Raw genomic sequence first — 15,403 nt, 5'->3', positions numbered from 1 at the left:
CATTAAGACAGTATAGACACACGTCCTCTTCCTGGCAGATTCGTAACATCTTTAGTTGATTATAACTTCTTAATTATTGCCCTGATGGTCAAAATGGGGATTTTCAATTCTTTAGATATTTTCTTACAGCCACTTTCTATTTTGTGAAGCTCAACAATCTTTTGCTGCACATCAGAACTATATTCTTTGGTTTTACTCATTGTGATGGATGATTAAGGGAATTTGGCCTTTGTGTTTCCTCATATTTAAACTCCTGTGAAATAAGAAGTCATGGCTGGACAATTTCATGTTCCTAGTCACCCTGGTGTGCTAAATAAAGGTAAATATTAATGGGAATATACTTCAGAGATATTTTTCTCATAAAAAATTCTAGGGGTGCCAACAATTATGGCCAGCGTGTTTTGGAGAAAAACATTTATTTCATAATGTGATTTACCCCCCAAATTTCATTTCTTTTACTTCAATGAAAGGTGAGATTTTTGCGAATTTTTTGAAGCAAAGATCAAAAGGATAAACAATACAGATTTATTTTTTTACAGCCATTTTTTATCATATTTATCAGGGGTGCCATCAATTTTGACCACCACTGTATATTTTCTGTGAAAGGAATATAAAACGAGCACATACTCTCTATTGTTTGTGTTTGTATTTTGGAATTTCAAATGTTACTTATTCTTTATGTTGAACTGTTTGTAGCATTGCTCGTTTATAAGTTGTTATATGAACAAATGTAGCATTATAAACATTTATTATAAAACAAGTATGCTAGGTATGTGTTACAGTACTTCATTGTCATACTTATTATTTTGGAACATTTGTAGTTTTTCTTCACTTCAAAGAACAAAACAATAGTTTATTATATCAAAATCAACACATTTTCTCAAGCATATCTGGGTCTAAAGCCATCATGTGCTGAAATTTTAGGGACTAAAAGTGTTTAGGGACAAAAAGAGAATAATTTTAAAGCAATTTTGAAGTTGAGTAAAAATGTCCATAAATGTCTATGGCTTTCTACAAATTAGCAGTTATTGTGCTTCTTGATCTCACTGGCTTTCATGAGCGCTTTAATGGCTCTTGCCCTCATTTCCAGCTCCAGTAATTCCAGCTGTTGAGCAGACGGCTGCTCTGTTGGAGCTGCCGGAGCGTTTTCTATCGTGGCTGATTGATCCAGTGATTCTGTCCTCAAATCTTTGCTGGGTTCAGAGGACGTCAGAGCCAGAATTTCACTGACGCTTCTATCAATGTCCTGCTGAAGCTCTACTTTCGGCTCAGCTGACTGCATGACTGGGGCGGGAGGCAGAGGTTCATCTCTGAGCACTGATTCTTCAGCTTTGATGACTTTATGACCCTCAATGTCACTGTCGTCAATTTCTGCATTGATGCTGAGAACATCACTGTCTTCTCCAGAACCCGCACCTGAGATACACACAAATGCACACTTTCATTAAAGCCTGATATTCACTCATTAAAACGTTCAGAAATAATAGTCTAAAATCTAGGGCTGCACGATATTGGAAAAAACTGGCATTGCGAGATTTTGTTTTTCTGAGATATACATATACATACAGATCAAGTCTGCAGTGTTATTTTAAATTATATTTATATTTCTGTACCTGAATACTGTTATTGTCTTCAGTGTAAATGAAATGTAGATGAAATATAATTAATCTTTGTTAAAGCTAAAAAAGTGATTTTGCTTGATTAACATTAAGGACTGCTGTCACTTTAAGAGCTAATGCACTGATCCAATATAATTATACACATCTGTTTTCTTTCTCAATTGCTTATGTAAACCATAAGCGACTGAGTCTATGAGGATACTCATAGACAGACATTTTTATTTAATTTTGCATGTATTTGTCCGTTCAAGTATCCTGGGTTTCCCCATTATGCCTTGCGCGCAGCGCGATTTTATTCACGCTGCTAGGCAGCCTGGACACCATGGACCAGATTTTCCCCTCAAAAAGGGAACCAATCACAGAACGGGGAGGGAGCAGCAAGACGATGACGACGTCAATGCGACACACCGAAGCAGTTTGTTTATATCTATGGATCCAACATGGCATCAGACGCGAAGTTACCTTTCGATGCAGCCTTAGATAGTGTTCTAAGTAGTTTAGAATGCAAGTTTATTTCGTCTTCTTCCTCGTCGAATTTCTGTCGCTCTACATACGTCATCTGTTATAATTGAAACGATTGGCTATGAGCACAGTACAGTACGTACAGGCGCATTTGATAGACATTCGTAGCATTTGATAGACATTTGATAGGCATTCGTAAACCACGCCTCAAATACGAGAAAATGAACATGTGGTTCCCAGACCACGTCTCAATGAGAAAGAGGTCTGATGTTAGCCAGGCTACCGTTCAAGCACAAATAGATGATAAAGAGAACGGAATTCTGTGTTTGCGTGCTGTGTGTGCACAGAAAACAGTTCTCTTTTGCGTCTTTGTGCGCTCAAATAGTTTAAAATCGCTTGAATGTTTAAACTGACAGGCCCTAAAACACGTGCTAATGATAAACTTTCACTATGATGGTTAAACTTTGCAATTAATCTGAGAATCACATGCGTTTCGATTCATGGTTCCTGGTCCGTACGGATCACGCATCAACTACGACCCCTATACTGGACATTGCACATGCTGTGATGGGACCATTATGCACTGTTGGGTAGACAGTGCTGGGTAGTCACTGATTACAAGTAATCTGGATTACATAATCACATTCCAAAAATTAAGTACTTGTAATTAGATTAGATTACATTTTAAAATACTCAAAATCAGACTACAGTTACTTTTCTATTGATTACATGATTACGTTGTTCTCACAATGGCAGTCAATTATTCATAATTCATTGATTCTACTTCTTTGTTATATTTAGATTTGTCCTATCAATTAAACTCTACTGCTTACATTCAGGTCTTCCAGGTTTGTGGAATTGCAAACACAGACCAGTCACTAGTCATGTGCCTATCACTGAAAGCTGAGATCCACACAGCATTTGCAGATATTTTTAGTAAGTGTTTTATTTTGATATTTCTAATAAAATAAATAAAATAAAAAAATGATTTAATTAATTAACTTTTCATTAAACTCACGAACCCCCACAGTTCCATCATGAACTCCAGTCTGGGAGACCCTGATGTAATGTAATATTTAACACACTTTAAAATATATTGTCTTTCTCTTTGTATTTTTATATCAATATGGTACAAGATGATCCTATTCAAATGAATGTGATTAACAAATTAGGTCAAAAGTAATCTTAAATGTAATCAAAAAGTAGTCAGAATATATTGCCTAAAATGAGTAATCTAGATTACATTACTAACATGTAATTTGAAATCAGTAACTACAATTTGTAAGCAATCTACCCAGCGACAGTCGGTTACTGATTCCAAATTACATGACAAAAATTGTAGTTAGTAACATGATCAATTACATTACACATTTAATATAATCAGACTACTTTTGACCTAACTCGTTTATCACATTAATATGAAATAGGGCTGTCACGATATCAGGTTTTTCACACCACGGACAAAATAATAAAAAACTGTTATCAGAGTTGAGTATGAGACAGGCATTGTCAAAGAAGCCAGAGAAAGCCAAATAAATAATCAGGAGAGAGAAAATACTGTCAAGTTCAAGAGAATAAAAATAAATAAATAAATAACAAACACAACAAAACTAATACCTTAACCTGTTAACTTGCGTCCCCCATTTGGAACACAAATCCAAGAAATGGCATTACCAAATTAAAATGCATAGGTCATGAAGCCTTTGGACTTCAAATATTGTAGATGGAAAAAATTGTAGAACAAAATTTTTTTTTATTGTTGTCATATCCTCAGAATTAATTAAATCAATGATAAAATTCTGACATTTATGAAACACTTTAAGACCATGCTATGTGATTTCATTTAGAGACAAAAATGCTAACTTTTTTTTTTCTCTTAGCACAGTGTCAAAATACAATTTACGGAAATAACTTTCCCATATTGTACTCCAAAATAGCGTTATAGTGTCAGTCAAATGATTGAAATAACATCCTTCTGTAAACTGATGTGGCTTCTTATCACAGAATGAGGAATAATGTGTCATATTTTATAGTATTCTATAAAGTGATCAAGGCTATGTCGATTAGCATTGCATTATAAATATACTTTTACTCTTTATTGTTTACTAGCTTTAATGTTTTGAAGCTATATGTGTTTATACATTTAAAATTCTTATCATGCAATTGTTTTAATTACATTTTTAATGTGTAATTATTTTAAAAAGTACTTATAATTACATATGTCTTGCTGGCTGAGGTCTGACAAGTCATGTTCTCTAAATCTAAAAAACTCCCATACTGGCAAGCTTACTTTTTTGGAGTATGGGTAGAGACTCTCCTCTGTCTCATTGGAAGACATGATTGTGCATGCTAGTAGTAGCTGCACGTGCTGTGTCTTATGCTTTACCGCCACCTATTGTATATATTTGTACCTATTGTCAATTAATGAAAAAAATATGTCAACCAGGTACTGGCGCTAGATTATTTACGTGTCCTATTATCATATGTGTACTACTCATTTCAAATATAACATGATATGGTTATTGCCAATAGCAGTATATTGTCACACCCTTAATTAACATGATATCGATATTTCATGCTTTGAATATCATGGTTATCACCAATACCGGTATCGGGACGCCCCTAAATCCATTCTTTGTTATCAACAACATAAAGTGCATATAAATATTACTTTACGACAGGAGTTCCCAGACTGGGGTTTGTGAAGGAACTGTGGGGGTTTGTGAGTTTAATGAAAAGCTATTAAATAAATCATAAAAACTTTATTAATAATAATAATAATAATAATAATAATTTTAAAATAAAACAAATCAAAAATAAAACTTACTAAAAAGATTAAATATTTAATTTGTTTACCTGCATGTCATGTGACCATTTACCAACATTAGAGAACCGTGAACTTAATTTTATTATTTATTATTATTATTGACCTAACTTATTAACAAAAAAATCTCAAAGGGTGCTTCAAGTAAATATCTCAGGTCAAAGAGGTTCAGCTGACAAAAAAAGTTGGGGAATCCCTGCACTACATGTAAATATGAAATGAAATATGAAAATAAGTTTGAAAGACAAACAAACAAACAAGCCTTCCAACAATAGTAATGCATGGTTAAATGACTGATAATATATTCATAATGAGTCATATTTAAAATAATAGTTAATATGTTCATCAGGAATTAATTAGATATGCAATGTTGAGAAAACATTTCTTAAAAGTGAAAGGATTCTGTAAATCCAGTGATCATGCTTTATTGGTCTCAGTTTTCAGTGATAGGCACATGACTAGTGGCTGGTCTGTGTGTGCAATTAAACAAAGCTGGAAACCTGAACATATATAAGTGAACATTTATATGTAGTAGGCTTTCTTTAAAAGGAAAATGTAAAATATAAAAAAGTAGTAGGTAGAATCAATGAATTATTAATAATTTACTGCCATTGTGAGAATAACATGTTATCAATAAAAACATATCTGGGTCTGATTACGATTATCTTTAAAAACCGTAATATAATCTAATTACAAGTACCTACCGTAATTTTCGGACCACGTAGCACTGCATGTGATGCACACATTGCGATATCAATGTTCAAATAATACAAAGTGCCCCCCTAATCTACAATAAATTATTTACCTTGTTTTTCTTCCATTTCAGGATTTTCTCTCAGAGAGGAAGTGGAGTCCACATTACTGTCCTGCCTGTAAATATGAATGAACACATGATCAAAAGTTCAATAACAAGAACTTTTAAGAGTTCTAAATAATTCTAAGAGTTCTGACTTACTGACTGTCTGTTAAGTTATTCCCTTCAGGTGCTGCAGTGACTGATAACTCTTTACCTTTACAAACAAAAAATAATAATAAAGCCTTCATCACAAGAAAAAGATATCAGACTTATGGTGCATAAATATCAGTGATCAGTCTCAGACAGAAATTACAAGCAGCATTGAGAATGACAATCGAATCAAAAGTGATGGTACGCTACAACATACAAATACTGATGTACATTCACTAGTTGTATGCATACAAATAATGTTTTCAAAACTATTAAAAACATATATGAACAAATATTTAATAAGTTTAGTGGGATCAACTCGATTACAACATTTTCAATACTTAAGTAAGCCAATGGAGAAAAGACTTAAAAAAAAAAAAAAAAAAAACTACCCTTTTGAGGAACCAGCTTATAATGAAGTGACAGTCTGTCCATTAATCTTCAGCATGTTTGCCATTAAATATTTGGTTTGGAAACATGTTTTGATTTGAATTCCTCAACTTAAATACAACATTGAAAGCCATTTTGATTAAACCTTCAAGCAAATACAAACAGAACTTCGGGAAGGGTCTTAGTTCGTTCCTGTCTAAATGGTTTTAAAATACGTCCTACAAACGCACACGTTTGTTTCACTATATTAGTGAGGACATTGTCTAGACTTATATAAACTTTTGTAATATATAAATCACAAACATTTTGGACAAATTGTGCAGCCTGATAAACAAGCAAAGCAAACCTGGAGTTTTAAAAAAAGACACAAAAAAGCATATTTTGAATAACGGGTTATATAGCCTACATTTCTGTGTGGATAATGTACTCACCAAAAAGAATGTTATCATATAATGTTATCCGAACAATAAATCACTTACAACTAAAGATCTTAATGACTGTATCAGCAGGAAAAAGGCAGCGTTTAGATAAAGCTTACGCTGGGCTGACAATCTACAAAAAGAACTTAATCATCAGCTAAGGTAAGAAAGGAGACAACAAAGACATTATTGAGCATCAATTCACCACTTTCAATACAAAAAACTGTGGAACTCAATGAAGGTTGTTACTAATATGGAATCAAGTAAACCACATATGTACAAACGATGATTTACAGAAGGCTAATGAACTGACTGATTTTTATCTCTTTTCAAAACCATGATTTTTCTGACAAATGTTAACTCTATCCAGGCTCTCTGAAAGACGACATGGGCACTAAATTGGAGGTAGATCATTTTCAAGTGCAATAACTGTTCAGTTGTACAAAGATATCTAAAGTACCTTTTAAAAACCACTATTCCACTCTTTCAACGTTCTCTAGACTTGCAAAGAGTCCTCCTCTTGCAAAAAGATCTGTGATTATGCAGAGCCCAAAGAAACCCTACCTGGTCCTGTACTCAAAGTTTTTTTTTTTTAACTAATATAACTCAACATGTCAAGGTTAATTATAAAATTATACAATTCAATAAGGCAATTTCTGATCCTCAAGTCATCAGTTCGAGAGCTCCCAAGTTCTCTTTACATTGTGCACAAATGGTTGTGTGAGCAAAGCCACTCACTCATCAAAATATATCATCTTACCACTCTAACAGTTTGTATAGTGGTGTGATGCCCACCACTTTATTGTGAATGAAGAAAACAGAGATGAATTTTGATCTAAAGTTAATTGGAGATCAAGCACAGCCCATTATTCATTCACAATGTTCCTATAAAGTAAGTATCTTTATATTAATATCTTATATACACAAACAAATATGTTGATTATTCACTGACATGAATGTTATATCAATGTTAAAAAAGCTGTGATCTAGGTTACAACAGAGATTGCATTTTTATATTATATATATATATATATTTATTATACTTTATGGTCTGAGTAGCAAGATCATGTTGTTCTAACAGGCTGTCCTGGAGAATGTGATTAGATGCGGAATACATCTATAGTATGGTAACCTGCCAGCACAGTTAATGTCTAGGCTTACACAACTCATTCAAATGGCCTTGAAGACCATGGGCAAAAATGAACACTTATATCTGCAGACCTTGTATGAAAATCCAATTCTAAGGGAGCCATACAAAATTCTAAAAGAAACAACACACATTCTGAAACCTAGGTAGGAGGTTTAGAATGCCAAGCTGTAGACTAAACCGGTTTAAGAATTTGTTAATTCCATTTGCAATGAAGGTATTTAAATAGCATTAAGTGATCTACTATAAGGGAAAGGTGTGTGTGTGTGTGTGTGTGTGTGTGTGTGTGTGTGTGTGTGTGTGTGTGTGTGTGTGTGTGTGTGTGTGTGTGTGTGTGTGTGTGTGTGTGTGTGTGTGTGTGTGTGTGTGTTTTTGTGTGTACACAGGTTTATATTATATTACAAATGTCCCCACAAGGATACTAAAACCTGAGATCACCTACATTGCAGGGACCATCCAGCGTTCATGAGGGAAATGCATTAATAAATATACTAAATTATGTGTTTTTGAAAATGTAAAAATGCTGAAAGTTTAGGTGTAGGGTTAGTGTAAGGAGAAGTAAGCGAAACTGCATACAAATCAAAACTGCCTAACGTTACCGAAGGAAATGTCAAACCCATGAAGAGGAAACGACTGTGAAGCTTTGGTGGTGTTGATGGACTCAATATATGCTTTGATCATCATTCTAAATCAGACCCAGACTTATCATTTGCCAAAAACACACTTTTCTCAGCTTTTTGTTCAAAATGTTGCTTTTTTATGAAACTTACCCAAATTCAAGTGTTGATTAAAAAAAAGAATGAATGAAGACACACCGCAATCACTATAATATTTTTTTCCCCCTGTTCTTTCGATATACAGTGAGGAAAATAAGTATTTGAACACCCTGCTATTTTGCAAGTTCTCCCACTTAGAAATCATGGAGGGGTCTGAAATTGTCATCGTAGGTGCATGTCCACTGTGAGAGACATAATCTAAAAAAAAAAATCCAGAAATCACAATATATGATTTTTTAACTATTTATTTGTATGATACAGCTGCAAATAAGTATTTGAACACCTGTCTATCAGCTAGAATTCTGACCCTCAAAGACCTGTTAGTCTGCCTTTAAAATGTCCACCTCCACTCCATTTATTATCCTAAATTAGATGCACCTGTTTGAGGTCGTTAGCTGCATAAAGACACCTGTCCACCCCATACAATCAGTAAGAATCCAACTACTAACATGGCCAAGACCAAAGAGCTGTCCAAAGACACTAGAGACAAAATTGTACACCTCCACAAGGCTGGAAAGGGCTACGGGGAAATTGCCAAGCAGCTTGGTGAAAAAAGGTCCACTGTTGGAGCAATCATTAGAAAATGGAAGAAGCTAAACATGACTGTCAATCTCCCTCGGACTGGGGCTCCATGCAAGATCTCACCTCGTGGGGTCTCAATGATCCTAAGAAAGGTGAGAAATCAGCCCAGAACTACACGGGAGGAGCTGGTCAATGACCTGAAAAGAGCTGGGACCACCGTTTCCAAGGTTACTGTTGGTAATACACTAAGACGTCATGGTTTGAAATCATGCATGGCACGGAAGGTTCCCCTGCTTAAACCAGCACATGTCAAGGCCCGTCTTAAGTTTGCCAATGACCATTTGGATGATCCAGAGGAGTCATGGGAGAAAGTCATGTGGTCAGATGAGACCAAAATAGAACTTTTTGGTCATAATTCCACTAAACGTGTTTGGAGGAAGAAGAATGATGAGTACCATCCCAAGAACACCATCCCTACTGTGAAGCATGGGGGTGGTAGCATCATGCTTTGGGGGTGTTTTTCTGCACATGGGACAGGGCGACTGCACTGTATTAAGGAGAGGATGACCGGGGCCATGTATTGCGAGATTTTGGGGAACAACCTCCTTCCCTCAGTTAGAGCATTGAAGATGGGTCGAGGCTGGGTCTTCCAACATGACAATGACCCAAAGCACACAGCCAGGATAACCAAGGAGTGGCTCTGTAAGAAGCATATCAAGGTTCTGGCGTGGCCTAGCCAGTCTCCAGACCTAAACCCAGTAGAGAATCTTTGGCGGGAGCTCAAACTCCGTGTTTCTCAGCGACAGCCCAGAAACCTGACTGATCTAGAGAAGATCTGTGTGGAGGAGTGGGCCAAAATCCCTCCTGCAGTGTGTGCAAACCTGGTGAAAAACTACAGGAAACGTTTGACCTCTGTAATTGCAAACAAAGGCTACTGTACCAAATATTAACATTGATTTTCTCAGGTGTTCAAATACTTATTTGCAGCTGTATCATACAAATAAATAGTTAAAAAATCATATATTGTGATTTCTGGATTTTCTTTTTTTAGATTATGTCTCTCACAGTGGACATGCACCTACGATGACAATTTCAGACCCCTCCATGATTTCTAAGTGGGAGAACTTGCAAAATAGCAGGGTGTTCAAATACTTATTTTCCTCACTGTATATCGGTAACACTTTACAATAAGGTTCATTAGTTAACATTAGTTAACTACCTTAGTTAACATGAACTAAGGACGAACAATACTTTCACAGCATTTATTAATATTAGTTAATATTAATTTCAACATTTACTAATACATTATTAAAATCAAAGGTTGTATCTGTTAACCTTAGTTAATGCACTGTGAACTAACATGAACAAACAATGAACAGCAGTATTTCTATATTAAAGCTAGGGTAGGTAATCCTGTTCAGAAACACTTTTTTTTATACTGGGTGAAATGGTCCTTCCATCCTGAGAGTAGTCAATACATTATGTGTTCAGAAAAAGGAATGAAAACAATCAGACCTCTGTAGCAGCTGCAGGACAGTAAAAACTCTGACCAATCACTGCCACTCGGTCCGAGTGTAAAGAACCAATCAGATGCCTTCATGTCTCGTGCCCGAGCCCCACTGCGCGCGCTGCCCTGCGTGCACTCATCACATGTCACCGTTCCCGGAAATATTCAGCTCAAAGCACCTGCATGCAGTCAGCGAAGGCAAACAAGGCAAAAACTACTTCCTCGGACCCTGCCCGCACTCTTGAACGACCTCCTCTGCTTCGGCCTCAACCCCGGACCTGTCCTCGAACCGACGATGCGGTACTTGTCTCCGGACTCGGAGTGTATGTTAGTCTTCATTAGAGTCAACAATGTTTTCATCATGGAAACTCTTACATGCAAAACACCGTATATGTTATGAATCTTACACGAAATTCACCTTCATCACAGTGTAACTGATGGTAATGGAAAAACGTGTATCAATGCAACCTGTTTTTAGTTTTGCCTTATAAATATAGCTCGTTACCTATAAATATAGCTCGTTACCGAATCAAACTTTACCAGTATCGATATGCTTGCTTGATAGTGAGTACTAAAAGAAATCTTATTTATTTATATTCATAGTGATAAAGTTAGGTATTTTATTACATGTGATTCTGACATGATGTCACTGTATGTACTGCGCTCCTTCCTCTCCACTCATCTCAGGTAATAAATGCGTCTTCCAGCTGAGCCTGAGCGTTTGGCGTCGCGCGTTCATGTGTTTTGGGGGCTTGGCTTTGGAAGGAGCTCAGAAGGGAGAGGGTGGGAGTGAATGGAAATAATGAGCTGTGTTTATTGCAGATTAAAAGGTCTACAGTCACTCGATTTTTATATTCTCTTTTTCAGAGTACTTACATTTTAATTATGTATTGGTATATAAAGACAGTTTAAACAAATTTGGAATGTTTTTTTTTTTAGAAAAATCCTACCTACCCTGCCTTTAACTAATACTGTTACAAATGTATTGCTCATTGTTAGTTCATGTTAGTTAATACATTTACTAATGTTAAATAATGAACCTTATTGTAAAGTGTTACCGCTTATAAAGCATGCTCAACTAAATATTCAGAGGGCCATGAAAGTTTTGTTGAACTGATCAAAAATGCTGGCTTTGACTGGTAACTTTTTTTTTTTTTTAACGCTGGCAGGGAAAGAGTTAAAATAATATGGTAAGAAATACCAGTATGCAATATCAAGCAGCATGACAAGCATTTATGAGATGACACCGGAAGCCAGACACAGTTGTGCTACACAAAGCAAATGATGACATGATAAATGAGGCAACCTGTGTTAAAACCATAAGACTGTAAAACAATATGGACGTAGAGTTCGTGACGTCACCCGTAGGTTTCTGAAGATAATTTTTTTTCACAGAGGAAAACAACTGAAAAACAGCGCTGGTTGTTCCCTCGATAGTCGACAACAACGGAATCCATTGGCGTGGGCGAAGGTATAATGCGTTCAGCAGCTGGAATTAGCTGAAGTGACGTGACGGCTAACAGACAGCAGACAAACGGCAAGTAGTGACAGCAGCGGCACCTGTCACTCAAGTGGCCACGCCCATAATTAATATAATTTAAACGGATGAGTTATAAAAAAAAAAAATTCACCCCCCTCACAGTTGTCATGAAGGGCAAAATTAGCTATATAGACCAAAACCACTTTTTGCACCAGGCTGTAAAAACATATTTTTTTTCTTCTGTAAAGTTGGCCATTTTAACATAGGGGAGATACAGATTTGACTCCCTTTTGCATCCAGCCTCAAGTGGCCAGTTGGTTTCAAGAGAGAGACAGGGAGGTATGATCAATGTTTGGTTTGTGTGTTCAGACTCAGGCCAAAATTCATACATCGTGAAGATGAATTGGATATTTACCCTCCAAAATCTCCAGCAGATGAATCTCAGAGAGTTCCTGCAGCTGATCCCAGCACAGTTTCTTAATCTCATTAAAAGAACAGTCCTGCAGGAAACAACAAGGTGTTTATTATAACAGCCTATACAATTTAGTTATTTTTACGTTTTACTTTCACCCACTCATTTTCCAAAGCAAACTTAAATTATTAATTGTAAATGCAATCTTAAAAACAATAACTCTAAAAACTGATTTTGTCTACCTGACAATGGTTTTGTTACCATGATTAGTGTTGTCTTTGGTTAACTAACTAATCAAAATTTGACTCTTCCAGACAGAGTGACAAGCAATTTCAGCTATTTGAGCTGTCAAAGGAATAGTACGAAGTAAAGTGAATGGCCTGCTTTTTAAAAATGATCTGGTTCCAAACTACGAAACTAGAAAAAATATATAGCGCTCCAAACAGGAAAAAAGCCCTGGTACTGCAGGTCCTTGTACTACAGGTGCGTAGAGCCAATGGTATATTGAAGAATGAACAAAAAGGGTGGCTAACCGTATACTGATCCACTCAAGACTGGAAAAGTCTACAAAAACATTTTTTTATTTTATAAATTGCATCGTGCAAAAAGTGCAAAGTGCATGTGAGTTAAAAACAAATAGACACCAGCATAAAAAAAAAAATTGTAGACTTTTCCAGTCTTGAGTGGATCAGTGTGCGGTTAGCCACCCTTTTTGTTCATTCCTGGTTCCAAACTACGCCAATAAACAATTCACATTTGATGTGGCCATATAAAATTGTGATGGATTAAATGACACAACACCTGTAGTATCATACATATTACACTTTTATGACAAATTGTGCTGATATCAGTCTCATAATATTGTCTATGGTCTTTGTATCGACACATTCTGACAGACCTGGTTCTGACACTATATTCTTTGCCAACTCCACCAAAACAAACACATACAGGCTCACCTGATCAGAGATGTAATGATGCATTATGAATGTCAGCAAAATAAAGATACCTTAAGTTCATCCGGCAGCATCTTTTTGAGTTTATTTTCTCCCAGCACATGAAAACACTGTTCCAGCATCTCCTTGCGGTCCTGCATGTAGGCACTGATGGGTTTGAATTCCTTATTCAGGTCCAGTCCGCCCTCCTCCAGATCACTAGGCTCACGAGGAACCTCGGGCTCCTTCTTCTCCTTTCTGGGCTCCTTTCATATTTAACAGAAAATGATTAAACAGTACAAAATTAATACTTTATAAGAAACAAATTAAAGAAAGCAACAGTGGCCATTAATATAATATGACTTTCATGTCATGTGAATTTAAATAAAAGAGAAAGAAAGAATCTGTGTGAGATGTTTTACTTAGAGACTAAGATTGACGTGGGTTTTAAATAAAATACATACAATTGACCTCTAGTCACATCTAGTCATGTCACAGCAGGCTTTCATTAGTGAAACTAAAGACACGCAGTGGTGAAAAGGCGTGGACAGGGTTAGTTTGCGGCTGACCAAATGCATTTGTAGGACTCAGGAGTTTACCTTTCAGACACAACATGTATGGGAGAGTATTTAAAAGTATCACGGAAGGTGATTTAAGGTTTGCTCAAGTCAATTTACTGGTATTTGCTCCATTATTTAACGCCCCAAAAAAGGTCTTAAACCAGGCGGTAATTTGCGCTGCTTTTGGCAGATGCGTTGGTCATTACGGAAATGATCCGGCTGCATCTGTGTTCTTCAATTTGCGCATCAGTAGATCACGCACAGAACTTTCCACTCCCATCGTTTGCTTTTTTGTTTTTTAATTGCTCTCACGCTAATTTGCCCTGTTTATTAAATGTGGCCCTATGTGTTAGCAACATGAAGAAAACTTTACCCGTAACGCCAAGAAGCCTATTAAACCGTAACCAGTCTCTCTTTCTCACCACCATGCTGGATTCAATATTCCTTCTCTTCAGCTCTCCTTCATTGTGCTCTCGATCAGAATATCCCCGTTTCTTTTCTTTTTCTCTTTTCTTTCCCTCCTGCATCTTCCCATTGCTGATGGAGCGCCGTCGCATACCAATGACGTCAACAAAAACCATAGTCCAATCAGAGAAACCGAAACAAGCACGCTTCATTACTGGCAGAAATAAAAGCCAAATTTACTCAACAGGGTAGCCTACACGCAGACGCGAGCGTGCACAACACACACATATATGTTTGTGTGTGTATATATATATATATATAGTTGTGGTCAGAACTAAAGGCACCCCTGGTAAATATGATCAAAGATGGCTGTAAAAAATAAATGTGCATTGTTTATCCTTTTGATCTTTCAATTAAAAAAATGTGCACAAATCTAACCTTTCATTGAAGTAAAAGAATTGAAAGTGAGGGGGAAGTTACATTATGAAATAAATGTTTTTCTCCAAAACACGTTGGCCACAATTATTGGCACCCTTTTATTAAATACTTTTTGCAACCTCCTTTTGCCAAGATAACTGATCTGAGTTTTCTCCTATAATGCCTGATGAGTTTGGAGAACACCTGACAAGAGATCAGAGACCATTCCTTCATTCAGAATCTCTCCAGATCCTTCAGATTACCAGCTCCATGTTTGTGCTTCTTCTGTTCAGTTCACCCCACTCATCAGGTCAGGGAACTGGGACGGTCATGGCAGAAGCTTCATTTTGTGCTCTGTGACACATTTTTGTGTTGTTTTTGATATTTGTTTTGGACCGTTGTCCAGATGGAAGATCCAACCACAGCCCATTATAAAATTTCTAGCTGAAGCCGTTAGGTTTTGATATTTGTCAACAGATTGATCTGGGTCTAGCTTGTGAGGCAGCAACAGATAAGACCACTTTCTGAGCTGCTAGGATTCTATTCAGGGGGTTGACTAATTTTGAGAATGCAGAAGTCATTAAA

General features: G+C 36.4%; 1 protein-coding gene across 1 annotated transcript; it reads right to left on the bottom strand.

Moving 5' to 3' along the window:
* Positions 1–731: 731 nt before the first annotated feature.
* Positions 732–14,614, bottom strand: caap1 (caspase activity and apoptosis inhibitor 1). The gene is made up of 6 exons (XM_084404416.1): positions 14,419–14,614; positions 13,511–13,702; positions 12,508–12,592; positions 5,861–5,915; positions 5,711–5,775; positions 732–1,416 (listed from the first exon to the last, which is right to left on the bottom strand). Exons 1-6 carry the CDS (start codon positions 14,611–14,613, stop codon positions 1,019–1,021), a joined length of 990 nt encoding a protein of 329 aa, XP_084260542.1. The 5' UTR covers position 14,614; the 3' UTR covers positions 732–1,018.
* Between the last annotated feature and the right edge of the window lie 789 nt (positions 14,615–15,403).

This window comes from Rutilus rutilus (genome assembly GCF_951802725.1).
Source record: "Rutilus rutilus genome assembly, chromosome: 3".
Taxonomy (NCBI): domain Eukaryota; kingdom Metazoa; phylum Chordata; class Actinopteri; order Cypriniformes; family Leuciscidae; genus Rutilus; species Rutilus rutilus.
The sequence above is the reverse complement of the archived record's forward strand: the minus strand, read 5'-3'. Positions and strand labels throughout refer to the sequence as shown.